Source organism: Panthera tigris, chromosome A2, assembly GCF_018350195.1.
Source record: "Panthera tigris isolate Pti1 chromosome A2, P.tigris_Pti1_mat1.1, whole genome shotgun sequence".
NCBI lineage: Eukaryota > Metazoa > Chordata > Mammalia > Carnivora > Felidae > Panthera > Panthera tigris.
The window spans coordinates 147,402,267-147,429,693 of record NC_056661.1 but is presented as its reverse complement, the minus strand read 5'-3'; the positions used below and the strand labels follow the sequence as shown (position 1 = coordinate 147,429,693).

The following is a 27,427-nucleotide window of genomic DNA, read 5'->3' as shown; positions in this document are numbered from 1 at the left end:
GTGTGTTAAATACGTCCTTTTTGGCATCTCACACTTAATGGGCTATAAATGAAGTCACTGAAGCCCAAAGGTCTATCTGTGATCCTCTTATGTTTCTACTGTCTGATAGTGGGCCAGTGTCTAGAAATAGGACTCTGTAGTTTTCTTCCTTCTCAAAAGGGCCATAATTGGGTCAAAATTTTTATTTTCATTCAAAAGAAGAAAAGTCTCCAGATTGGGGTCAGTTGACATTTCCCAGAGCTATAGAAAGTTAGGTGAATTAGAAGGTAGAATTTATTTTCAGACTTTTGAGTCTTCTGCTTTTCTTGGGGTTTGATTTCATGCAAAGATAAGTTAGAAAATAATGTTGGTCACAGTTTAAAGAACTAAATATCCTATTTAGTAATTAATTTATTTGTGTATTATTTAATCACTTCTTTTATTAGTGATTAATGAATTTTTGGATAAAATACAGTCTTTATTGCCAAAAAGCACACACTTGTTCATAACAGTAGGAAGAGGGAAGATTGATTTATGACTCTAAGTGTCAGAGTCACTTTAAAAATATACTTTAAAAATTGTGCTGTGAACGTTGCAACAGGGTGGTAATGAGAAAAGTGGACTGGAAGATCATATATAAACTTTAGTTGGTCTTCATTATGATACATTAAACAATCAGATCCTTATGAGTAATGTGTACATTGTATTCTCCAAATTACTTCTGAGAAACAACAAGCAGCATTCATCAGTCTTTTAACAATTTACAGATTATTCATTATGGCTGCCCTTCAAACATGCACAGATTGCCACTTTTTGTGAAAATCGTCTTTTATTTATAAAATTTCTATCTCGTTCTTGTTTCATTCCTAAACTTTTGAAGAGAGGCCTGCACCTGCTGCCCACCATTACTCTCTTGCCACTGATTCCCGATGCCGACACAGTCTGAATTCCGTGCACTCCACGGAATGATAGGTAATTGTTAGCCATGCTTCCAGATCTTCCTCCAGTGCTCACGGTGGACTGTAATTCACTGAACCTGGACTGGCCGTGGAGTCCTTCTACACACAGCACTCCAAGCAGCTGCTGCCAGTTGATTGAAATTGGCGCATGAGATGAAGTCTCTTCCTCATTTGTGCACATGGTATCTTGGTTCATTTCTTCCTTTCCATTCCATTTCTTCTTTGTCTCTAATGGTGTTCCTCTTTTACTCCCCTCCTTCCTCTGATGTATTTTTAAGGCCTGTTCCTTAGTCTTCTACTTTTTTCTCTCTGCACAGTTTTTTCCAGAATTCACTGAGCTCAGATCTGTAATTGTCATTCCCAAATCAGCATTTCTAGCCAAGTTGCAAATCAAATCTGAATTCCATGTGGTGATTCTACCATTACTTTCAATTGAATTTGTCTGAAATGGAACTCATTATCTTTCTTGCCCAAACAGCTTCTCCTTAATTGACCATCATGGGTATTAGTTTTCTGGCATCTGGTTGCACCTTTGACTTCTTTCTTTCTTCTCTCAGTTACAGAGGATCAGTTTTTTCCACAAAAGTTCTTGTATCTTCCAGCACATCGTTTCTGTCAGTATCCTGAGTTCAGGTCTTCATCACCTCCTGCCCCCCTCCCACCCCCCCACCCCCAAATTTGAGAGACCGTCAGGATCACTTGGAGGGCTTGTTGGGCCCCACCCCCAGGGTTTTGTGATTTATAGGTCTGGGGTGGGGCTGAAATATTTGCATCTCTTTCTGGTGCTGCTGCTGCTTGGGAGGGGAAAGAATTGGGGATGAGGGGATGAAGCTATACTCTGAGAACTACTTATTGCCTTATGATTTTCCCATCCTGTTTATCTGCAAACCTTTGCCAGAATAAACTTCCTGTCACACTCTGTTTCGTTGCGTTATTCCCCTATTTTAACAACTGTTCATGGTGCCCTGTTTCTTAACATTTCGTAACATTTCTTATCCAAACTTCTGCTTGGTTTCCAAGCCTCCTCACAATTAAACATAATTTACCTTCTATTTTTTCTTCTTACAAATAAGCTTTATCGCGTTTCCTTTCCATCTCTAGTGTAGGTACTTGCTCCTGTCCCACCTGCTTCATGAACGTGGGACTCCACGAAGCACTCCATGACTACAGCCAACCTTGGTATGGTTCCTTAATATTAAACCTCAGTAGCACGATTTTACTAACTTAGACTATAATCTATAATAGTAGGGATCGTATGCCTTCATCTCTTCTAAGGCCTAGCATAGGATTAAGTCAATGAGAATTTTTTTTTTTAAAGATTCTTTTTCATGTTTATTTATTTTTGAGAGAGAGAGAGAGACAGAGAGAGACAGAGCACAAGCAGGGGAGGGGCAGAGAGAGAGGGAGACGGAATCTAAAGCAGGCTCCAGGCTCTGAGCTGTCAGCACAGAGCCTGATGTGGGGCTCAAACCCATGGACCGTGAGATCATGACCTGAGCTGAAGTCAGACCCCCAATCGACTGAGCCACCCAGGAGTGCCTAGTCAATGAGAATTTACTACTTAATGAATTGACTGATTCCCCTAGTTTGTGTTATTCCTACAGGTTGCTTGATTTGGAAGAAAATAATTAAACAAAAATAAGTTCATATGGTTAGCCATAGAATGGAATACTAAGGTTAAATATTGAAACTGAAATCCCCAGCCAGCACAGGAAGCTTCCTCTCCTTTATAAGTAATAGAATGTCAGTAGTGGTGACTCCAGATTTCTGTAAAGGAGCGTCCAGGAGCAGAAACCTGGTGATGGTGGCAGTGCTGTGGGGAAGTGAGGGGGAAGGGTGGGGAGCTTGTCTTGAATTTCTTTTTTTGAGTAGCAGGTACACTTTTTACTTACATTGTATATGATTTTACAGTGTGTCTGTTTCTTCTTCTTCTTTTTTTTAATGTTTACTTTGGAGAGGGAGAGAGAGATCATGAGCAGAGAAGGGGCAGAGAGAGAGAGGGAGAGAGAGAGAGAATCCCAAGCAGGCTCTGTACTGTCAGCACAGAGCCCGATGTGGGGCTCGATCTCATGAACTGATTTTGAGCAAAATCTACAAAAACTAATTGTGGCAAAGCCTGGACTAAACGGGAGCCCCCTTCATTTCCAGTTTGGCCCTCTTTGCATTTCACAGGACTCCCTGGAGAAATGTTTGAGTATGTCCATGCTCAGGACTACCAAAGTGAAATGGAAGCAGGTTTGGGAAGTTTGGGTACTTTATTTGGGGCTGGAGATTTAACGCTGTTTCATTTATAGTTTTATCCCCATGATAAAACACATCCATTTCTGAAACAGAAAAAAATTAAGCTATGCATCAAAAAGCAATACCCAGAGGTAATTATTATTTTTTAATTTAAATTATAGATCTTATTTTTCCTTGAGGCTTTGTGAGGTCTTGCAACTATCATTCAGGATATTAAGACATGAAATACTAGATCTATCTGATTCTCAATACTGGTTTTATGAATTATCTACTTAAAAATGTGGAAACTGTAGAATATGACTGATGAGCTTGTCTGTTGCTATACAGCTTCTGTGGCCTGGTATTGATGTGTGTTTTCCCATAGAAAGGAACACGGAGCTGGTTTCCGTGAGTGCCGATTGTGAACTGAGCAATAAAGTGGACATTATTTGCATATTATCCATTCAAATTAGAAATTCACAAAGGTATATATAAATCCTGATGGAGCAGTAATACTACGAAAGAAGCCGTTAACTTGGTGCTCCTGACGTTTAGGCTGCCAAACTCTTTGTAGCACTGTGCTTTCTCATTCAGTATTTGTGGTTATAAATGTGCATTAGAGATTTTTCATTCTAACATTGTCATTAACTTTAACATATAGGTAGCCTCAGTTACTCTGCCAGGTACTTCGACAGCATGTTTTTGAAGGCAGTCTTAAAGTACATTATCCTCGGGTGATAGTTAACATAACTGTCAGCTGAACATCATACTTAGTATACATGTGTGTGTGCGCGTGTGTGTTTAAATCCGGTTTGTCTGCCAAGTAAATGGTGCTACAGAAGGATGATGGCAAACTGTTACATGTTTCTTTCTAACCTCAGAGATTTATCCTTGTCATCTTTTGACCTTCTCCCAATCAAACCCTGTACTTTTTACAAGGAGTGGGACAGGATTTATTCTGCAACCCATGCTGTGAGCCATTTAGTTCTAATGTACTGTGTGCTGTATTTCATTCATTGCATGGATGCTTTCATTATTATATTTAAAAGAATCAGTGCTCTTTTTTGTTTATTAATGAATTTGTTGAAATTATAAGATTAATGGATATTTCTCCAGAGCTGAAAATTTAATTTGGTTATGTCTTCTGGTGTAAGCTGTGGCTCAACTATCTCAATCCTGGCAGAGTTTCATTGTTTCTGTAAAATCTGCTTGTGTTATGCGAATATATACATTTATTTCCTTCTGTCAGTAGATCTTCATAGTTTTTTTTTTCAGTGTTTTTAAACCAGCATATGAAAATAATAGGCTTTGTAAAATCGGACATGACATGTGTGTGCAGATGGTAAAACTGGAAAGAGAAATAGAGGAAAGAAAGAGTCCCGAAGGACCTGACATTTTGCCAGGAGGCAAGCCATCATTTTCATTAAGTAACTTCTAGAGATTGTTTAAGAAATATGGTAACTGGGGAGGGAATTATAGTGTAAGGATGTTGCAAAGAAGATGAAGGGAAAAGGAAAGTCATAGGCGGAAAATGTTACAGGGGACATTGATACGTCCCTTGAGGTTCAGGGAATCCATGTAAATCTTGAATCATAGTTGTAGTTTCAAGTTTTTGTGTTTTCATAGATGTGAGGCATTCATAAAATTCTTCCATCTTTTGGAGTCATTTCTGTTTTCCGCTCAAGGAACTGTCTTGAGTATAGTGAGTCTCTCTCTTCACCCCTTCCTTCCCGGTCTCCTTCTAGTTTAACCAGTTTCTAAAAACAGGATTTAGACACAAGTCATATCACATAGAAGCAAGTGAGGCATAATGAATTTATGCTACACTTCCTCTGAGTATTAAGACCATGGTATTCTATTCCTAAGAACACTAGGATCTAGAACAAGGTAGGAATCTTGGAGTTTCTTATTTGATCCTGAACCCAAATGAGAAACTTAGATTCTCAGAATTTCTTTAGACTTTAAATTCTCAGGGGTGCCTGGGTGGCTCATCTGGTTAAGTGTCTGACTCTTGATTTTGACTCAGGTCATGATCTCACGGTTTGTGAGAATCAAGCCCCACATTGGGCTCTGCGCTGAGTGTGGAGCCTGCTTGGGATTCTCTGTCTTCTCTCTCTCTGCCCCTCCCTGCAACCCCTCAAAATAAATAAATAAGATTTAAGACAAAAATAATTTAAATTCTTAGAAATTTAGAATGTGGCCAAGAGGAGTAAAAGATTGCTAAGCAGTCAGTAAAGAATTAGTGGACTAATGAAAACATGTGTTTAGAATGTTGTTTACTCAAAACAAGTACAGATTTGTTAGGAATTGTGAGCAGCTTTCAACCATACAAGTATTTATTATTTTCTTTTTCTTTTTCTTTTTTTTAATTTAAAGTCTTAAAAAATTTTTTTTAACATTTTTATTTATTTTTGAGAGACAGAGAGAGACAGAGCATGAGTGGGGGAGGGGCAGAGAGAGAGAGAGAGAGACACAGAATCCGAAGCAGGCTCCAGGCTCCGAGCTCTGAGCTGTCAGCACAGAGCCTGACGTGGGGCTCGAACCCACAAACTGTGAGATCATGACCTGAGCTGAAGTCAGATGCTCAACTAACTGAGCCACCCAGGTGCCCCTATTATTTTCAATAATAGTTTTAAATAAAGGATTTAGGGCCAGATTTGCTATATCCAAGCCATTGCAATACTTGACTTTTTCTCACATGTTCTTTGGTCAGTGTTGTATCATCTATAACTAATTGAGAAAATGCCAGTATTTGTGTTCATTAAGACACAATTTGCCACTGAGGAAGACATTAACATGTTTTTTGAGAAGATTTTTAAAAGCAAAGCATTCAAGTATGTGAAGAAAATACCCTTTTGTCTTAACACATTTTAAAAGGAAAGTGTCGTATGTATGTAAAAGCTGTGGAACCATACTTACTGAGCTTGAAATAGGTTTGCAGATTTCCATGGCAAATCTGATTTATATGGCTTGAGCATTTCTCTTTTTCACTTTTTCTCATTTCACAAACTTTTCCCGTCCCTAAAGATCTGCTTGGAAACTCACTGTGCTAATAGGCAAGGTTGGCCTTTCTTGTGCTTCTCTTAAAGTAGTCCATCCTGAAACTCTGACCTTTTAATTTAATAACAGTTTTATTTGAGAAAATGTTCAGATCCTGAGAGCTGAAAAGAGTGTTTTCAGAAAGGCCATTTTAAATAGTGGTCTCCAAATGGTATATCTTTTTCCCTTCTGTGCTTTGGACCAGACCCCTCAGAAGAAGTATATTGTTGCTTTCTGTATTCTATTGATTTAAAAACAAATAACATGAAACTTAGATTTGCTCAAAACCCATTACTACACTGGTTTATTTTCCTGCCTGGCTTAGATTTGCTATTTTAGATTTTAAACTCTTTATGCTAGGTCATGTTTTATCTTTTGTTATTTTAAATTCTCACTTGTAGCTAAGGTAATTACTTTTTCAGCTGTGACCTTGGATGTGAGACCCAACATTGCATTTTTTTTTTTTTTTTTTTTTTAAGAACTGGCTGGGGCATTAGAAAGACAGCTGTGCGTTGGTGTCTTTCCTGACCATAAGTGATGTCAGCTAGTTGGTCCCTTGGGCATGTCTTCTTCAGTGACCTCTAGGAGATCCTGGCCCTTTGCATTGCTGGTAATTTCTCACTCCCACCTCTTTCCCTTGTGGCCTGCCTGGATGACATCACCAGTTACCTCCATCTCTTTCTCACCTCACCCCTGGCCGGTGGTGGAGTTGACCTGATAGGCAGGATAGTATAGAGAAAGAGGACAAGCCTTGAGGCTACATTTCTTTCTCTGCAATCTCTTCTGCATGGCTGCCTTCCCAGCCACCCAGCTCGTTGCCATTTGGTAATGGAGTCCTTACCGTTCCAGTTTAGGTGTATCACACGATTGTAAGAAGCTCTCTGCAGACTTTGGCTTTTCCCGTGGTAGGAAGCCCCTATATGTAAGAGGCATAAAGCACGCTGTGGAAGATACGGAGACTTAGGAAACAGATCCCATTGCTGTATCCTCAGACCTGGAATGCTGACGTCTCACTGAAGCTTAGTTTTAATTGGTTGAATGAAATTCAGTTGAATTGTGGTTGAGAATTTGATTGCATTTTGCCTGAGAGAAATGTTGCTGTGGTAATTTGAAAAAATCCGGGGGAAGCGGTGTGACTACACATCAGCCTGTGTGTGGATTCTAACTGGTATGTGAAACTTAAGGGTATAGTTTGGGGAGCACTAATCGGATTAAATACTTGTTTCAATTTTTGCTACTAATTAGAGCTACCAGCTGTGAGCAACCTGAAACAATGTAGTGTGATGTTGTTTTGCTTGTTTATGAGAAGTAGCTGACGATGTGAAAATCATCGCCTTGTGGAGTGCATAGCCTCGAACTTCATAGCCACTTGACACCCGTGTAACCCAGCGGGTCCTGTTTTTGGTTGAGGAAGTCGAACCTCGGGTAGGTTATTTGACTGATACAAAGTGTAGCTAATGGAAAAACAGGGACTATTCTGTTTAGACTCTTCGTTGACCTCTATTACTGTCTAATTTCTCTTGTTGGTGTTTGCGTTGCTTTAAACCTTTAATACTAAAAGAATTTTAAGATTTGCCTGAATATAGACAGAATTCTCTGTTCTAGTTCTTTTCTTGACTTTATGTGACCTTTTCAAAGCCTAGACTTGTATCTTTCTCATCTTATGGACGGTGAAGGAGGAGAGAAGCCAAAGGGCAGCATAGTATATAGTTGAAAGGGACCCTGGAGAACGTCCATTTGAGAACAACCTTTTGAGGCAAACTGTCCAGAGAGGCTGGTAACTTCCCCTAGGTCCTCCAGATTGTTGATGGCCAAGCTGGGATTAGACCCAGCTAGTGTTTACCCTTTCCCTAATTCGTTGTCCATTCTTCTTCTTTTGTATTATATTCTTTTTTCTTTCTAAAGCTTTATTGAGATGGATATACATTTTATTTATACATTCATCAGTGGATAGACATTTAGGTTGTTTTCACTTGGGATATTGTCAATAATACTGCCGTAAATTTCTTCATGTTCTCAGCAACACTTGTTAATGTTTGTCTTTTTGATTATACTGTGTTTGAATTGGTGTATCATTGTTTTGATTTGCCTTTCCCTGATGATGAATGCCCTTCAGTCACTTTTCATATGCTTATTGGCCATTTGTATGATCTGTTTTAGAGAAATGCCTATTTCTATCCCTTGCCCATTTTTAATTTTGTTGTCTTTTTGTTTGTGTATTCTGGATACAAGTCTCTAATCAGCTATATGATTTGTCAGTATTTTTTCTCATTCTGTCAGTTGTCTTTTCACCTTCATGATGATGTCCTCTGATGCTCTTGTTGTTTCCTGATAATCTACAACTTACAGAACACAGGGGCGCCTGGGTGGCTCAGTCAGTTAAGCGTCTGACTTCGGCTCAGGTCATGATCTCATGGCTCCTTGGTTCAAGCCCCACATCGGGCTCTGTGCTGACTGCTCAGATTCTGTGTCTCCCTTTCTCTCTGCCTCTCCCCTGCTCACACTCTTATCTCCCTTTCAAAAAATAAATAAACATTAAAAAATTAAAAAAAAAAAAAGAGAACACATCCTTATGACCTTTCCCATATCTTCTTTGTTATTGTCCAGTGTCAGCTAAATTTTAAAAAGGCTTTCTATGTCCTGTTGTAATTCACTTTTTTGCATATGCGCTGAGGCAAGGTGCTGATAAGCGTGGAGATCATCAAAGTGTTGTTGCACGGGAGAGACGGTCCCACCTCATTTCCCACCTAATAGCCTCTACCATTTGAAATACTTCTTAGTTCCTGTAGGTATCCCTAGATTCCCCCCAATTTTTGTGGTGCTTTCTTGGTCATGATTTTGGGTAGTGGATTTCTAGTAAAGAGGAAATGCTCTCTACATATTTCTTATGAAGGCTCTTAAGAAGTATGTCAGATTTGTCTATTTGATTTGCTATCATAGCTGCAAGAATCTTTACAAAACATATCGTACAACATCTTCCAATTGGAAACACCAGATGTTTCAAATCAAGTCACCAGGTATTTAGAAAGCTCCAGCTGTGTTCTCAGCATTTTTTTTTTTTTTTACATCTCTCTCCAATTGTTGGCACTTGATGTGGATGACATAGTTTCCAAAAATACGGCTTTAACATTTTTGCTCTCTCCCCCCTTCCCTCAGAGGATGTCCTCCTTTCAGCTCAACCTCAGCCTGCTCAAGGAGCTACTCAGCTTCATCAAGGTCCTCGAGTGGATTGCTTCTATCTTTGCTTTTGCCACCTGTGGAGGTTTTAAGGGCAAAACAGAAATTCAAGTGACTTGTCCTAAAGTTAATGAAAATAAAATGATTACAGCTGCTTTTTTGCCTATCCATTCAGGTTGAATGAAGCATTATTTGAGGCAATTCCAGATGCAAACGTGTGTGATGTAAATTGGAAAAATTATGTCCTTATTGGAGATTACTCTTCTTCTGCACAATTCTGCGTTACATTTGCAGTCTTTGTCTTCCTGTACTGCTCAGCTGCCCTTCTGCTCTATGTTGGTTATATGAACCTGTGTTGGGATAGTCGAAACCTTCCCATGATTGGCTTCATTGTTACTCGTTGCCACTTTTCTGTGGTTGGCGAGCACTTCAGCCTGGGCTAAAGCTCTTACAGATATTAAAGTAGCTACTGGTCACAGTATTGTCAAGGAACTTCAGCCTTGTGACCATCAAGAAATGACATGTTATTTTGGCTCTGTAACTAGTATCGGATCCCTAAATGTGTCTGTGATCTTTGGCTTTCTGAATATGATACTTTGGGGAGGAAATGCATGGTTTGTGTACAAGGAGACCAGTTCACACAATCCATCAAATACTTCTGCTTCCCACCCCAAGGAGGTATTCCACCTCCTTCTGGAATATAATTAAAGGGAGAAATACACTGTATGAAACATATGTCTATACTTTGACCTGTTGCCAACATTTTGAGAAGCATTATTTGTTTCTAATAAAAGTAATGGCTTTTTCAATAAATTGGTGGGTTTAAAATTTTGCTGCTTTTTTATATAAAGCCTGTGCCTTTCCTAGAAATTTAAGATGTAAATGTATTCTCACATGTAAATTTGAAAATTCAGGGGCCTATTATGAGATGATACACATTTTTAGATGACTGGTTATTTCTTTACTAAGTTGTTTGCCTTCCAGAGTTGTTTACACCTTAAGCCTTAACATATGTCTTCACTCAGAAAAGAGTTACATTGTCATATCATAATAGGAGGAAAATCTCTATTTGGAATATACACTACTGTAAGTTTGTACAGATCATACATCTAAGACCTGTCTTTGTTTAAGAAAGCCTTGATTACATAAATCATATTTAGAAAAAAACATTTAGTTCAGAATTTGTATCTGAACATTGTTTATATGTTATGAAAAACTTTTAATTGCAAAGACTGGTTGTATGTTTTATTTCTGGTTTTCTAAGTGACCCACAGTACTTAATAGGTGTACTAAAATTGTTTTGGAAATGGGGTTTGGAAATTTCTGATAGATGTATAGTTAAGTTAGTGATTCTGTCGCATGAGGCAGAAGCTTCCGTTATGCTGGTTGTTTAATAGACTTGCTATAGAAGTAGAAAGAACGTGGTTCAACTCGGGATTTTGATATGTCTGGGCATTACTGTCAATGGTATTTGTTGTCCTTTGTCGCTCATGCCACTTAGTGCAGGCTGAGACCTAGTCTCCTTGCAAGCAGAAAAATAAGCCACCTGTTCCCGCAGACCCTTTCATAGGGTTAAAAAATTTAAGATTGCCTTTCACTTTGAAACATTTAACCTTTAGATTCAATGAAGTTACTATTTTGAGTATAGCATTGATGTTGTGAAAATAAATGCAATTCGGATTTCATGTTTCTTCATGTTCATTCTTCTTGCACAAGTGGATGATTAAGGAATTATGCATCATAAACGGGAATTTAAGTGAGCTGTGTTACGGGTGCACTGTCTTTGTGCACACATTTGGGTGTATTCTGAATGCAGGGATTATTCACATTTTGCTTCCTAATCTTTTTGTTGTGCAGGGCCAGATTTCTCATTCTTACCACATGATTGTTTATATGTGAAGCACATCTTGCTGTTGCCTTATTTGTGTTGCTTTTGTTCATGGCAAGACTTGTCAGTATGAGAATGTATATCTTTTATGCAACAAACTTAATAAAGAAGTTAAAAGAAAAATAAAATTTTCATAAATTGTAAATGTCCTTTTTCACAAATCATGGAAAAATGGTTGTAAATACAAATGATTTTCTTCCTGTCGTAAGTGGTTCTTTAAAGTGTTTAATTATCAAAGTGAGAATGTTTTGATGTCCTCTTCCTCTTCCTCTCTGAAGTCCCTTCCTTCCAGCCTCTCCTCCTCTTCTACGTGATGGTCACACTTTAATGATAGGACATCATCCTAAAGAATTTGTACTTAATGGTTCGGTCCCCACTGGGCAGTAAGCAGCTACTTGAGTTTATTATACGTTTTGGCAGGTGTGGAAATTTCTAGGTCACCAGGGAACTTTTGATTAAATTACTCCTGAAGTGCACTAATTGGTCTTTTCTACAGTGCTTAGGTAGTTCCAAGGAGATGCTGACCAGCTGGCAGAACTTTGCCCACTAAGATCTAGTCTTCGCTTTGTTTTTCTGGAGTATTGTCTTGCTTTTGTTTTTAAGAAATCATTGATTTTCTCTCCTTCCACTCTATCGATCCTAGTTTCTGATGAAGAATTGAAAAGAAGAGTGGCTGAGGAGCTGGCGTTGGAGCAAGCCAAGAAAGAGTCTGAAAATCAGAAACGGTGAGTTTTGTGATATCTGAGGGAGATTTTGGTGGACTTTTGTCATAATTATGAAATCTTTTTGGAGAGGAGTGATTGTAATAAGACTCATATTTGTGTCTGGGCTGCAGAATGTGTTGAACATATGAACGTGGCCATTTTCTAGTTTTGGATGGTGCTTGTTCAAACCCTCCCTTACTCTCTTCCCACACTTGATTGTGACAGCTGTATCTCTCGTGTGGTTCTTAGCTGCGTGATTATTGTACAGTTTCTCGGTATGTGAGAAGTCTTTCTTGAGGATTCTCCAAGCATTTCTGAGGCTAGTCTCTCTCAGCAAATGGTTTGCGATTGTAAATTGTGTATTCTACTGTGGGTGTTAAGGTTTACGGTATTGTAGCTGCTAGTGAATGTTACATGTTTTACATAGTGCTAATATTAACAGATAGGACTAATTAGTAATGTGCTCACTTAAAAGAGCGGAGACATTGCAGAAATATATAAGGTTGAAGAATCAAAATCCTCAATAACTGTTCTATGGAGATAACCACTCTTGAACATTTTATTCTTTTGTGCATCTGTACAATTATTGTCATTGTTACTACTGCTAACAGCTGAAAGAATGTTCACTGAAGTGTTTTTGTAATAGTAGAGAACAGGGAGCAATCCACATGCCCATTATGGGGACAGGATGAATGACTTAGGATACATGCCTACAATGGAGTACTAGACAGTCAAGTAGATCCTCCTGTGCTGATTCAGATAGATGTGGAAAAGCCATAAATTGATAAAAAGCAACGTTCCAAACAGCATAATTTTTTGTGGTAAAAAATACTACTTTTAAAGATTTAAAGTATGTACTTATTCATAAAAATATATGAATACATTTTAATCCAAAATAGAGTCAAGTGTTCCATCTGTGCTCCTTCTGAAATTTGCATGTAGCACAGTGTATTCTATAATCATGTGAAGATCTTTCTACTGTGAATACTAGGCACATGCCTACCATGTGTAGATGCCTAGTATGTATTTGTTCTTATTTTGGACTGCTTAACTATTTTGTTTGAGAGAGCTCAATGTAAAGAATCTTCGAATTGGATTCTAGTCCTCACTGACCACCGGACCTTCAACATATAATTTAACCTCGCTGGGCCTTAAAGATTTTTATCTCTAAACTGAGGAGTCTGAAAAATGTTCCCTAATATTTCTTTCCCTTTGACAATGTGCTGAGCTACCTCTAATTTACTTGAAATGTATGGAATAGGACATAAGTTTTAAGAGTAAGACCACCATTTTCTCAGGAAATAGGGAAGGCTCAGGGCTTAGGGTTTAAAAAAAATCAAGATGTAATTAGTACTGCTAAAAGGGTTTTCTGTGTATTTCAATAGTTTCCTACGCAACACTTTATAATTACTTAATTGGGTTAGGTTGGTGGAGTATATAATTAGAGAGTGGAGTTTAAATATTCAAAAGATTTCAGACCACTTTCATTAAGAAGCAAAGAAAATCGATATGTTATGGTAGAATTTCTTGTCTTTGAAATTTTATTTTTAATTGAATTTTATTTTAATAAGGCTTTTTTTTTTTGGTTAGACTCTCATATTTACTTTGCTTATTATATTTCACATAGGACTTTTGTCTTTTCTCCACACATGGTACAGGCTTTCAGTTACAATAACTCTCACTGTGGTGTCTTGTTTTTGTTTTCGTGTGTTTTCTCCCCCCTTTCATTATTCAACTCCCATTTGCTCTGCCTTGGTCGGTGAAAGGGTAAAGGGCAAATGGGATGAGTAAAAGGTACCAGTGAGAGCCAATCTCTTATCTCTTGTGGACTGGGGTTGGCAGCTTTGCTGTAACTGGACAAATGACTATTGATAAAGAATTTATTTTCTGTCACCTTTAAGGAGAGCAGAGGGTAGTACAACCTTTTTATTATTTTTTCTTTACAAAAATATTTTGTCTGAAGCCTTCTTCAGAATGAAAATTTCCAGCTGTCAGATCTCGGCAAAAAGTGTGTGTTCATCTGTATGGTAGTTCTTGGAAGAATCAATAGCTATTTTTTTTTTCTTTCTTTTTTCTACTGGAGAAGAAACTTTAGAAGAAGCATTAAGAAAGTTTTATGCATAGTCTTTTAAAAGCAACTTTTTGGAGTCACGAGGCATTTATACGTTATTGTATCTGTTGCCTTAATTGAGTAAACCCTGGTAAGCAGTTTCAGAGAATGGTTCCTTGTGCCATTGTCCCGTCACTTGTAATGCTGCTTCATTGTTTTCCCTTGCTGTCCAGATGCACACATAACTGCAGGTAGTTTCCCAAGCACTTAAGGTTGGCACGTAGGTACACGTATGTGTAAGGAATCAAATTTGTGCAAAAAGGACTTTGGAAATCATTTAGATTTTGTTATTTTTCTCTACAGAGTATTTGTTATCCTTGTTTTACCTTCTTATTATGGACATTTTAAAGCACACTGAAAATCAGAGATAAGTACAATGAATCCCTAAAGCCCATCACACTGTTTCAACAATTCTGGCTTCATCTATAATCCATTCATGCTGCCTATGTGGCAAATGGTAAGGGAAGCAGTAATATTTTTTTTCTTTTTAAAATTTTTTTTCTTAATGTTTCTTTTTGAGAGAGAGAGAAAGAGAGAGAGAGTGAGTGAGAGTGAGAGACAGAGTGTGAGCGGGGGGAGGGGCAGAGAGAGAGGGAGACACAGGATCTGAAGCAGGCTCCAGGCTCTGAGCTGTCAGCACAGAGCCTGACACGGAGCTTGAACTCAGGAACCGCGAGATCATGACCTGAGCCGAAGTTGGACATTCAACCCATTGAGCCACCCAGGTGCCCCACCAGTAACATTTTTAATAAGCTGATGAACTTTGTGGCAGCGAAGTAATCCAAAATGTCTTCCATCAGGCTAGCTTAAAGAAGGACTTTTGTTTCAGTTAGGTTTTTTGGTTGAAAGACTGAAACTGAACTCTGGGTAACTTAGGAAGCGAGGAAATTTTTAGAAGCATATTGGATAGCTCAAGAGAATCAAAAGGAAGATGAGAGAACTACTAGGTAGGGAAGAACTGAGTACTACTGAAACTGTACACAGCAGGGTAGAAGTAATTCTCCCAAAGGAAATCAGGATGAAGGTTTCACAACAAAGGGGAAAGAATGGTGGGTGGCTAAATTTCATTGAATTGAAGATGTCATCGATTTAAGAAGCATTTGATGTACCACTAAGAAAAAAATTGCTGCAAATTATAGCACAGTAGTTTATCTCTTAGAAATTTTATTGAAAGAGCTCATTAAGATTTACTTTGAATTTTTAAAAAACCTATTACTTTGTGTATTCATGAAAAAGGAAAATGTAAGCAAAATAAATAGGTTAAGGTAGTGTTCTCAAGTGAGGGAGGTTTTGGTCCCCAGGGGCCATAAGACAATGTCTGGAGACATTTTTGACTGTCACAGCTTGTCATTATTGCCATCTAGCAGGTGAGGCCAGAGGTGCTGCTAAAAATCCTGTAATGCATAGGGTAAACCCCCCCACCCCACACAAAGAATGATCTGGCTCAACATGTCCTTGTTCATACTGGGTCTGATTCCTCTGACTCGCTCTTTGACTCAGGGTCTTGATGTTCTTGCTTTTCCATATGGGATCCCATATTCTGTGCTATCAACACCTTGGCAACGCAGCATTCCTTCCTTACAAGGTTGCTCCGTTGTCATTCCTGGGGTTTTTCCAGGCTGCTGCTGCCAGTTGTGCAAGTTTTGATGCTACGCGCAGGCCGTGACAACCGTGCAGGACTGCCGCGTGGCAGACAGCAGTTGTGAGATGCTTTCAGGCGGGAGAAAACACGGCACATCACAGTCCTGGAGCTGCATTCTCCGGTACAGTCCACACACGCTCCAGGCCATGACATCTGTCAGGTCCGAAAGGACTTCCTGAGGGTCTGCCTCCTGTCCTACCTGCTCGGAAGGCCTTGGACGGCATCTCTGCCTGGCAGTGCCACACGCCGTTAGATCCGGTTCAGAAATGTTTGGACTGGCCATTGAAAATTCACCTGAACTCTTTTCCTTTAAATCTCCGCTGTCTGAAATCTAACCAGCAGACGTAGCCTAATTAAAAGTTGCTTTGTAGGAAAAGGTCTTCATTAAGACCAGTGACAATGCAGCTGATTGTAAGCCCCATGACTGTATGTGTTGTATTCTCATCGTATCTCAGAAAACATTTGCATGTGGAAGCTCAATTCAGTTAATTTTAGATCCGATTCTCTTTTATGAAAATCTTTAGTTATTTGCTTAGTTGACAAGATGACACCCCCCAAATCACTGACCTAGTAGTAGTACACTACAATTGATGGGTCTAATTTGGAATCCCAGTTTTGCTTACCACCACATCTCATGGATGGAACGGTTGTCTGGTGCATTGGGAGTCAAGAGTAAATTGAATGCCCGTGTCAGCAGTCTGTTTTTGCTGTTATTCTTTATTGCCTGTTTTGGATTATGGCTGACCGTACTGTGTTGTAACCGTAGCAGGCCAATGTAGCAGGGACACAATATGCCACAATATGTGGTCTTTTGCACCCCACCTCCAAGAGTCAGTCTCTGACAGCAAGAAAAATGGAACTACTTCTGACCTCTGACCTTTGGCATTTGAATTTCACCTCGTTACCTGTAAAGGCAAGCGCAGGTGTTTCAGTTTTAATAACCTTTCTTCAAGAAACCAGGAAGGGAATAGCTACGCGATGTTGTAACTAACCGAGCATTAACCAAGATGACTTACCTGCTGTTTTTGATGGACATCAGTTGAAATTTCACCTCATTTTTAATTACTTGGAAAATTACCTTAGATTTGTGAGACTTAAAATAATTAGTTTGGTTAATAAATTAGTTATAAATTTTATCAGTATCTGGGTAAGTTAGAGTAGAGCACAGTCCATTCAGTTTTCAATTTAGAGCATCAAGTAAGGGCTTATGTCAGCAAACAAGGGCTTAAATAAGCTTATTTGTGCATTTAGTTTCTTATCGTAAAAGTGAAATTCACAGTGATGGTATCTTCTGTTTAAACTCATTATGTATCATAATTCATTTCAGCTTTATTATTAGATGTTTTCTGCCCTTGCAGGAAAAAACTGGGAAGGGAAGGAGGAAAGAGTCCACTGGAGAAAAACAGGGTATTGTGGGTTAGCGTCCCACTGAAAATACCTGTCAGAGGGGCGCCTGGGTGGCTCAGTCGGTTAGGTGTCCGACTTCAGCTCAGGTCACGATCTCGCGGTCCGTGAGTTCGAGCCCCGCGTCGGGCTCTGGGCTGATGGCTCAGAGCCTGGAGCCTGTTTCCTATTCTGTGTCTCCCTCTCTTTCTGCCCCTCCCCCGTTCATGCTCTGTCTCTCTCTGTCCCAAAAGTAAATAAACGTTAAAAAAAAAAAACAAACAAAAAACCTGTCAGAAGTTACGTAGCGTGATGCCTTTCATGTAGTGAGCTCTCACAGAAATTGTTGAGTTGAATCACTGGGCCTGGAAAATCCTGACAGTCTTCTAGCAAGGACGGCCTGTTCTATAACATATACATATATATTCTATGTTTTGTTAAAAATAAAAACAAATTATGCCTTTAAAAATCAGACATTGGGGCGCCTGGGTGGCTCAGTTGGTTAAGCATCCAGCTCTTGACCATGAGTCATGACCCCATGGTTCGTGGGTTTGGGCCCTGCATCAGGCTTTGGCACGGACCCTGCTTGGGATTCTCTGTCTCCCTCCCTCTCTCTGCCTTTACCCCGCTCACTCTCTACCTCTCTCTCTCAAAATAAATAAATAAACATTAAAATATTAATAAAAAATAAAAATCAGACTTTAACTAGAGACCATAGATACTTGTCTTATAAATCTTTGTTTTAAGTTAGTGTAGTGTGAAACACCATTTTCCAATTGTAGACACAAATCACACAGTTATGAAATTACATACCTTCAGCCTGTGTGTAATGTCTAGGTGTATAGTACTTAAAAAAAAAACAGTTTTCAGGGAAGTACCATGGATAACCGTACTCATCATAAAAGCGCAGTTTTTTATTTTACTGTTTTTAATGTTTATTTTTGAGAGACAGAGAGTGAGCGAGAGCACATCCGCGAGTAGGGGAGGGACTGAGAGACAGGGAGATCCAGAATCTGAAGCAGGCTTCAGGCTCTGAGCTGTCAGCACAGAGCCCGAGGCGGGGCTCGAAGCCATGAACTGTGAGATCATGACCTGAGCTGAAGTCGGACCCTCAACCCGCTGAGCCGTGCAGGCACCCCTTAAAAGTGTAGTTGTTTTTTTTTTTTTTTTCAACGTTTTTTATTTATTTTTGGGACAGAGAGAGACAGAGCATGAACGGGGGAGGGGCAGAGAGAGAGGGAGACACAGAATTGGAAACAGGCTCCAGGCTCCGAGCCATCAGCCCAGAGCCTGACCCGGGGCTCGAACTCACGGACCGCGAGATCGTGACCTGGCTGAAGTCGGACGCTTAACCGACTGCGCCACCCAGGCGCCCCAAAAGTGTAGTTTTTAAGTGACTTTAAAAGATGACTTAGCAGTCAGTATTTTCTCAAGGCACTCAACTATCACAGGCAAATGAATTTTAACTTCTGATTTATAAATATTTGCAAATAAGGTGATTGATGAAATTTGAGTTATCATTCTTCAGTGACACTCCTCTGATATCCGGGTGTAATGTGTATCACTCTGCTGTGATGCGAATGTACTTCTGTGTCTGGCTTGCTAATGGTAGTGGACAGTTTGTTGGCATTATCTGCAAACTACTCCTTTATACTTGCTGACATTTAAGAGCTCCTTCTGTGGTATTAAAAGCCCTAATATAATAGATTTATTTTCTTATTGAAGCCTTTTTTTTTTTTAATGCATACTGCATTGCTGTTGTTTTATACCCATCCCTTTTCTATTACATTTGTTTAAAAGTAGATAAAGACCTAACCCGTTCTCAGTGCAGTAGGAAGATCACGTTTAGCCACCCAGTACTTTTCCGGGGAACATGACTGGAAGTGCTTTGTATGTACTGATTATTGGAATCTCTCACCATCTGCTGCTTTCATCTTTTTCTCTTCAAGTGACACTTTTCTCTTTTTAATAGAATCTACTCCATTCTATAACCAGTCATTATAGAAGGTTAGATTATTGAGTCTGTGTTTTATTTAAATCTCTTCTTTTTCCAAAGCCATTTTTCTTTCCTATCAATGCTACGTTGTTGGAGAAGCCCACCCCGAATCCTGTTGAAGAAGCTCTTTCTGCATGGTAGGAATATTAAGCCTGGAAAACCAGAATCAGTCAAGCATGCCGTAGAAATCTGTAACTTTTTTACTGATTGTATTAACAGCAGTGATGTTCAACCACTTCTTGTTCACGTGTATCTTCTGATAGTAATTACAGAGTTTTCTCTCGTGAAGCATAGTGTTTGAAGTTATTTGTGCCAAAATTGGTTTTCTGCATTTGGAAGTTTCTACGAATTGGTTTCTGCGTGTTCTGTGGTTGGAGTGGTTCTTGTTGCTGTTTCTGCATTGCCCAGTACAATCCGGGGATGGGAGGAGGTGGTAATGTGCTCTGTGAATCATTTATCATTCCTTCCATAACACTGACAGTAGCATTAATAGTTTATCACTGTTTCATAGAAACATATGACTGAAGTAGACATATGTGAAGCTTCTTAGTCAGCAGCCGAACCAGGACTTGAATTGGACAGCCCCTCAGCCCCACACTGTCGATTGCTGAGGTGATAGAATCATATTGACTCTCATCATCCTGTAAAACATTGATTCAAAGGAAGCTCCACATGGGACTCCAATATAAAGTGCTATCTGGTTAGGGCTAGGACTAGGGTTGTAGAGCTCTGTCAGCCTTTTCCTCCCTCTTTTCCCTTCCTAGAGACCTGGGAATCATCTTCATAGGCCCTGATGCTAATTAGGGCTTAGTTTGAGAAACCTGGGGTCAGGATAATTTTCTCTCCAATTTGGACACTTTCTGTGTGAGGAGTGTACTTGTCTTGTCCAAACGGCATTTCTTGGATGGATGTGGTTTTGTTTCTGTTCTAGAAGGTGAGTGGGCAGTGGCCTGATGTCCATTTCCTTGAGTCCAGAAGTTAGTATTTATGGACGGTGGTCCACGTAGGCTGGGCCTTACCCTGGCTGAGCACGCAGTCCTGGCCCTTCTGGAAGACATCTGCTGATCCTGCTGGTAATGAATGCTGTATTGGGAAGAGTGTAGAAGAATGTGAGATCCTTCTATGGCAGTTCCCTTTGGAAACTGGAAAAATACATGGACAGGGTCCCTTCTTTCTTCTTCTGACTTTAACAGCTTTGCCAGTAGAGTCTCAAGCTGAAAAGGAGTGTGGGCAACACGGTTGTAAATCAGATGTAAAGTTTTTTCTCAGCATTATAATATTTCCAAACATTGACACATTTTGATGTTTAAGTAATAACCCCTCCCCCTTCCTTTCCTGGTTGGTGAAAACTGTTAAAAAGCTAGTGGCTCATGTTAAGTTTCTAGTAAGTATTTTGCTGAGAGAACCCATATTCTTTCATATCCCATTCTTATCCAGAAGTGGATATGGTTTGTCTTTGGAAACTTTCTTCACAGTTTATACATGACAGACACACATAGGATATACACTCTGGGGTCACATATTATCTGTTATGAAAACCATTTCCAGTTCAGGGCCCATTTGCCCAACTAAAATGAGAAAATTAAAAAAAAAAAAATTGTAGGTGGTGTTGCCTTGTATTTGTTGTGTGTTCAGTGCTGTTCTGAGCACTTTATGTATTTTAAGTCATTCATCCTCTCAGCACCTCTGTTACCCCCACTTTATAAATAAGAAACATGAGAGGTAAAGGAGCTTGCCCAGGCCTGTATCTAGTAAGCGGTGGGTCTGGGATTCAAACCCAAGTCGATGGAGTCCATGCACTTTACCATCCCACAGTACTACCTTCCCATGTGTACAGGGAGTCCTTCCCTTAAAGTTTTTCATTTATCATTGTGGGGAGGAGTAGCAAGCATTTACTTGGATTTTCACCTCTGAATCATAGTAGATAAAAGATCGCTTCAAAAAGGACCTCCGTAGGTGTGCTCCTGGTTATTAGATCTGGGCAACTTTATTTTATTTTATTTATTTTTTTACAACTTCCTTTATTTTAGGACCAAAATCTTTTGAGAATTTGTGTTTAAAGTTAATATTCTTTATTTATGTAGGCTGTAACTTAATTATTAAATGCTCATTTGTGTACATATTTTAAGTGATGGAGGCAATGTAAATTCCTTATTAGCTTAAGATTGGGACATTTTTCTTAACTGCTCAGTGTGGTGGCTCCGCACGTGGCAGCAGGTGGTCCTCTGCCTCCTGAACTTTAGAGATGAGTGTCAGCTTCTGGTCACTGAGGCACACGTGTGCTCAGCAGTGTTCTGTTGAGTTCAGTGGAGCCACCTGGGCCCTGCCATTGTTCCAGAAGTAATAAAGAGGTGTAGGATTTACTTAAATAAATGACTGTGGAGTGGAAATCATTTTGCATTTCTACTTTTATATTCATTCTTGGGCTTTTTCTTTGTTTTTTTTTAGGAGACTTACAGTCATTCTAGTATTTTTATCGGTTGTGTTGCTTCATGTGTTGGATTTTTGGTTTGTAGCGTTTGTTATTATTTGTCTTTTCTGTAATAGTCAAAGTAATTTGATAAGGTATCACATTTAGTTGACAAACTTCTGTGTTTTTAAATCAGTTAAGAAAATTAGCTGTTAGGGCAATGTGCCTTTGGAACTAGAATATAGAATTCCCGCGTTGAGTAATGTGTAGGTACGATGTGTGTGGAGCAATTTATCATATACTGTTGACAGCTGCTTCCCTACGCATATACTGTGTAGCACCTTCACACTCAAACTATTTCACTTGAACTGGTTTTCGAAGTTATCCCATTAAAATGATTTTAGTGTGCTTTTTGACATCAAGTATAAAGTATAAAAATAGTTTATTAACCATTAATGTTTCAATTAACGATTTAAATTTAAGTTCCTTCACAGCTTCTTAGAATGGATTGCTTAAATTCCTTATCTCCCGGTGCCATTTGACGAATGGTGATTAGATTAGAACAAGAATTCCTTAAAAACCCATAAATTACAATTTTGCTATAAGTACAATAGGATGATGGATTAAAAGCAAACCAAATCAAAACAAAACCAAAAAAAAAAGGCAACTGAGACCACTAATTTAATATGGGAAATGTCAATTAATTTAAAGACCATTGCCCATACTCTGGTTTCTCTTCATATAAATCTTTCACCTTTTAAAAACCATTACCCAGCAGTGTCTGCAATCTTTATTATTGCTACAGAGCCTGGTAGGTTTGACTTAGGTCATTCCTCGAACTACTGAAAACACGGATGTTTATTTGTAAAAAAAAATATATACATACACACACACAAACACACACACACACGCACAAGAAATACCTATTGAAGAAATTCAGATACTATAGAAGAACAAAAAGTTAATCATCTTTCCCCCTCTCTCCCTGACTCTGCTGTTTCCCCATAGAAAACCATTCACACATTCATACCCGGGGGGAAATATATTCTTAACAGTGTTTTACATGGTTTGTGTTTTAAACAAAATGAGATTGAAGTAATGTTGTATAACTTGCTTTTTTTCCCTTCCCAATCTTATATTGTGGGCCTCTTCCCATGTGTGCCATTTATACAGATCTTACAGGTAGACTTTAGATCTGATAATACACGCCATTTAAGAAGACTCTACGTAGGAAAAGTAATAGTCACAGTAATAATATGTAATAATAAGTAATAATAGTAACAGCGGATAGTTTTTGAACCCTTCCTTTGTGCCGAGCACTGGTGCAAGCACTTTGCACGGATTGATCATTTAATCCTTCACAGCAGTGCTGTGCAGGAAGTTCTCTTCTGCTGGTACACTCACTTTGCAGATGAAGTATCTGAAACACACAGAGATTCACTTGCTTACAGTCACATGCCCAGAAAATAGAGAAATTGGGATTTGAACACAAACAGTCTGGAATCTGAAATCATACTGATCACCACTCTACTTGACTGTGTCTCAGAGGCTAAATTATTTTCTGGTCCAACAGTGATGTTACCGATTATATATTAGTCTGAATGTTCTGTCTGAGGCTCTTTTGATGTGGTTTACTGAAGTTTTATGTTTTTCAGATTTCAGTACAATTTTTCCATTGATCGTTGAGCTCAATAAATAAGGAATTTAGTTTTGAAAAGAATTCATAAGTAAAGGGATTTTTTTTGGTATTTTTTTTTAATTCACATGACTGTATTTTGAAATAAAACTGTCAAAATACTGTCAAATAGTGGATGAAAATTAATATTTCAGTAAATTTTGCTATACAATGTTGGGAATTATGTATTTCTTTATGAATATACCTGTCAACCATACAATTTGGTTTTTATAGACTTAGAGAAAAAGAGCCCAAACTATTGTCCAAGTGAGTTTCTGTAACATAAGTTATTTGTACACCTCCAGGTAGGTTTGACATAGAAAGCACTTTCCTGAAACTACTGAAAACTTACATGTTAGCTTAACAAAAATTGAGGGTAATATTAGAATTTTGATTAGTGATTATTCTTGCTCCCTTCTTCTTGCCTTTATGTCTCTCTTTTCCCCCTTCTAATTAATTAGCCCTGTTGTCCCTGCTTTTCAAATGTATTGCAAATCCATTGTCCCTCACTATTTCTATCCCTACTTAGTCTAAGCTAGCGGTTTTCAGTTGGGGGATAGTTTCCTCTCGCCCCCACCCCTGGGGCATTTGGCCATGGCTGGAGACCTTTACAGTTGTCACAACGAAGAGGGTGGTCCTGGTGTCTAGGGAGTGGGTGGTGGCCAGGGATGCTGGTAAATATCCTATGATGCATAGAACAGCCTCCAACAACATAGAATTATTCAGTCCAAATGTCATCAGTGCTAAGGTTGAGAAACCCTGGTCTAAGTCTTTATCATTTCTCATTTGTACAATTACAAAGTCTCCTCCAGAGAGCCACCCTGGTCTCCAAGTTCTCTTCACAAAGCAGTATTAGTGTGCTTTAAAAATTTATTTTTTTAAGTAATGTCTGTACCCACCGTGGGGCTTGAACTCATGACCTTGGATCAGGAGTCGGATGCTCTACTCACCCAGCTAGCCGGGTGCCCCTAAAGATGTATTTTGAATCATGGGAGTTTATTTGCTTAAAATTTTCGACTGGATTTTCATTAGATTTAGCATAAAGTCCGGATCTTTCCATGACCTTCTAGTCCTGATTCCTTTTGTATATGAATATGCTCATGCCTCATCTCTTACCACCTTCTCATTGGACATTTCAGTGGCATCAGCTGCAAACCTGTTTGTGCCTACAGCTCTTTGCCTACAATACTTGTATTCCATTTTTGCATGGCTGGCTTCCTCTTTACTATTTGGTGTTCTTTCCAGCCCCACAGAGAGGCTTTCCCTGATTATTTTACCTAAATATTTTTTCTTTCCTGTCCTCTCACTCTGGTTATCTTTTTCTCTACTTTGTTTCTTCATTGCACTTTGGCTGTTGATTGACGGTCTCTTCCACTGGAATAGGAGGGCAGAACTCATATATATATAGTAAGTGTCAACAAGAATGCATTACCAAATTAAAATGATATTTTATGGTTATGGCTAAATAGGATTAGAATGGGATAGAATTTGTCCAGAAGGGAAAAGAGGCAGGAGAATTATCATGTGACAACAGCAGCTCTCACTTAATGATTGCTTCCTGTTTACCGGGTGCCGTGCTGCTGTATTTGTGTACCTTAGCTCCGCACTCCCGCAGGAGCCTTCTGACCACCCTTCCTTAGCCTGTATGGCAGCCTGTAGGATGATACCCCTCACAGTTCCTCAGGATTCAAGGCTGGGCGCCCCCCCCTGCCAAACTGGGAGCAAATGGATGGGTAGCTCTGCTCCTCACAGGTTTGATTTACAGTTGGAACGCCACGCCACTCGGAGAGGCTGAGTCCCTTGCCCTAGGCTGTGTTACTGACAAAAGGCAGCGTCAGGATTCGAATCCAGCTCTCTTTCCCCCTTACACCTCTTTCCCAGCTGTTCCTCTTCAGCTTTCTTGGGCCTCAGGAAACAACTGTGGTTCATGTCTTCCCCTCTAGTAGGTGTAACTGGCTCGCAGGTTTAACTGCAGACACAGCATTTTTTTTTGGTTTCATGTGACTTAGGCAAAAAATAATGTATTTTTCTATCCTGTCCTGAGACAGTTGCTTAGTCAGCAATGTCTAGAAGTGAAAGACTGACAGTTAGGAGACTATGGTTTGGACTCTGGACTATTTTTGTTGGCAACTAAAAACCTACGAAAAATTTGAACTACATCTAAAATACACACTGTGTCACACACTCATACTTCTATGACTGAGTGTGTTTTATCTCAGTCTGTGAACCTTGAATGTTGGGACAGAAATCAGGAAGTCTGTGGCTCTAGCCGCACGCCTCTCATTAGTCCCCTCGAATCCTGTTGAAGGTGTTCCAGTTTTCCTTTGAACATTTGGTGCTTTAAGTTCAAGAGGAGCCTGGGGTCACATGGATTTGTATTTCGAAAATTTGTGTCCTTTACCTGGTTTTTTGAGATCGTTTTTTCTTCTTCTTGTTGTTGAATCCCAAGAGACCAGGAAGGTTTCCTCAGCCTTCCTGGCTTCAAGGATTCGGTGTCCATGCAAGGCCCCCGGGGAGATAAAAGCCCAGGAGGGTCCACGATGGCAGATTGTTCTGAGTTTCAGCATTTCTGTACTCTTTGCTATTTGAATGTTGTCTTGTGCTTCATGCTTTCTTGTCTATCCTCCCACTACCTTTAATTTTTTTTTTTTTTTGGTTGACTTTTTTGCTTTTTGTTTTTTCATTTCCAGCAGCTTGTCATAGGAATGACACACACTCAGCAAACCCAGCTTTAGACAGCTTTTTGCAGACAAGAACAACAAATTCACCAGTCAGGGAGCAAAGTGAGAGAAAAATGAAGAACAATATTAGAAAAGAACCCTTTGGGAAGCTGCACAAAAAATGTTATATTAAAATCAATACCAGGGCTTGACCTTTTGTGGTACTGTATATTTTAAAGGCTTCTATTGATTCTCTTTTAATAACATGTTTATTCTAGTTTACTGACATAAGCCTAGGGAGAATACAAAAAAGAAAAGATCAAATTCTTTATTATGGTGGTCATTTAAATTTGTCTTAGGCATTTTTCATGACTGACTAGCGTTATCTTGATGTATTTAACATATATCATTCTAACACAGTATAAAACTGAGAGGTTATAAAAGTGGCAAAGTGATTTTTTAATTTACTCTTATTGACAACATGCCTGGCCTTGCTGTGTTATATAAGTGTGCCCCCCCCCCCACCCCCATAGAATTTCTTGCTTTTCTGCATGTGTGTATAGATAACAGAGAAGTATCATTTTGAATTTTCCTCTCCTAAAAATCATTGGTAATATGATCTGCTGATTCCGGTACCATATGGTGACAATTCTGTGCACAGAGACATAACACCTTTGACTGCATAACGAATGGCAAAATGCTGAAGAATAGGAAATTGCCTTAACTGATCCTTTTGATCACTCAATCTTCTCATTTCAGAGAAATATCCTTTGCTTTTCTCTGTGAGCAGCTGGCTATTCAGTCTTCAGTCAGGAAGGCAGCCCTCTTCAGGGTGTTGCCCAGTCTTGACTTGATTGCACTGTGTGCTCATCCTCTCCAGTTTTTCCCATTAGGAGAAAAACAGGATTAATTTTCTTACCTCATTCTGATGATTTTCCCCAACATACAGATATTAAGAGATATCCAGAACAGCAGGAAGGACTTGAAAGATACACCTGGAAAGGTTATCCTGTAAATGGCAAATTAAATGAGATTCAACCTGTAGAACATCAAGTTAATAGGCTTAGGGAGAAATAGGATGCTCGGATCTAATTCACGGTTTTAATATAATAGTCCTGTTGTTTATGGGACATCTGATATCACATGTCGAGAAGCCAGACAGCAATTCCAGGAAGGCTGTAATGAATTAGAGGACATTTTGAAAGGGCAAATAAATTAATCAAGAAGCTAAGAGAATCAGAAGATTGGGAGACATGTATCGTAGCGTGGTGGGGAGAGGGCTCAGCAGTATGTAGCTTGGGGGTCCCTGAGGAGGTCCAGAGAGCTGCCAGTTTCCCCTACCCGTGAAACTTCAAATGCTGCAGGGATCTGGAGTCAGCAGCAGCCATGACACGGGCCACCTTCTCTGCCCACTTCTAGTGGCCCCTCAGGCCCTCGATAAGGGGAATTGGTTCCTGAGCACCAGCCTGTCCCTGAGCCTCTCTAGAGTCTGCCTCTGCTTGTTTCTCTTCCTTTGTCTGAAGTCGATTCTTTCTCGTAGCCTGCTCTGCTTTTCTATGTTCTATCATCCCCTCACCCGTACCCT

At 39.4% G+C, this 27,427-nt stretch overlaps 1 protein-coding gene and 1 pseudogene across 3 annotated transcripts in view; both read left to right on the top strand.

Moving 5' to 3' along the window:
* Positions 1 to 27,427, top strand: part of CHCHD3 (coiled-coil-helix-coiled-coil-helix domain containing 3) — a 279,622-nt gene that overhangs the window by 48,329 nt on the left and 203,866 nt on the right. For all 3 annotated transcript variants that reach the window (XM_042972717.1, XM_042972708.1, XM_042972721.1), the window contains exon 3: positions 11,906 to 11,987. In XM_042972717.1, coding sequence (XP_042828651.1) covers positions 11,906 to 11,987 — 82 coding nt within the window. The remainder of the gene's footprint in view (positions 1 to 11,905; positions 11,988 to 27,427) is intronic.
* Positions 203 to 10,078, top strand: LOC102955665 (annotated as a pseudogene).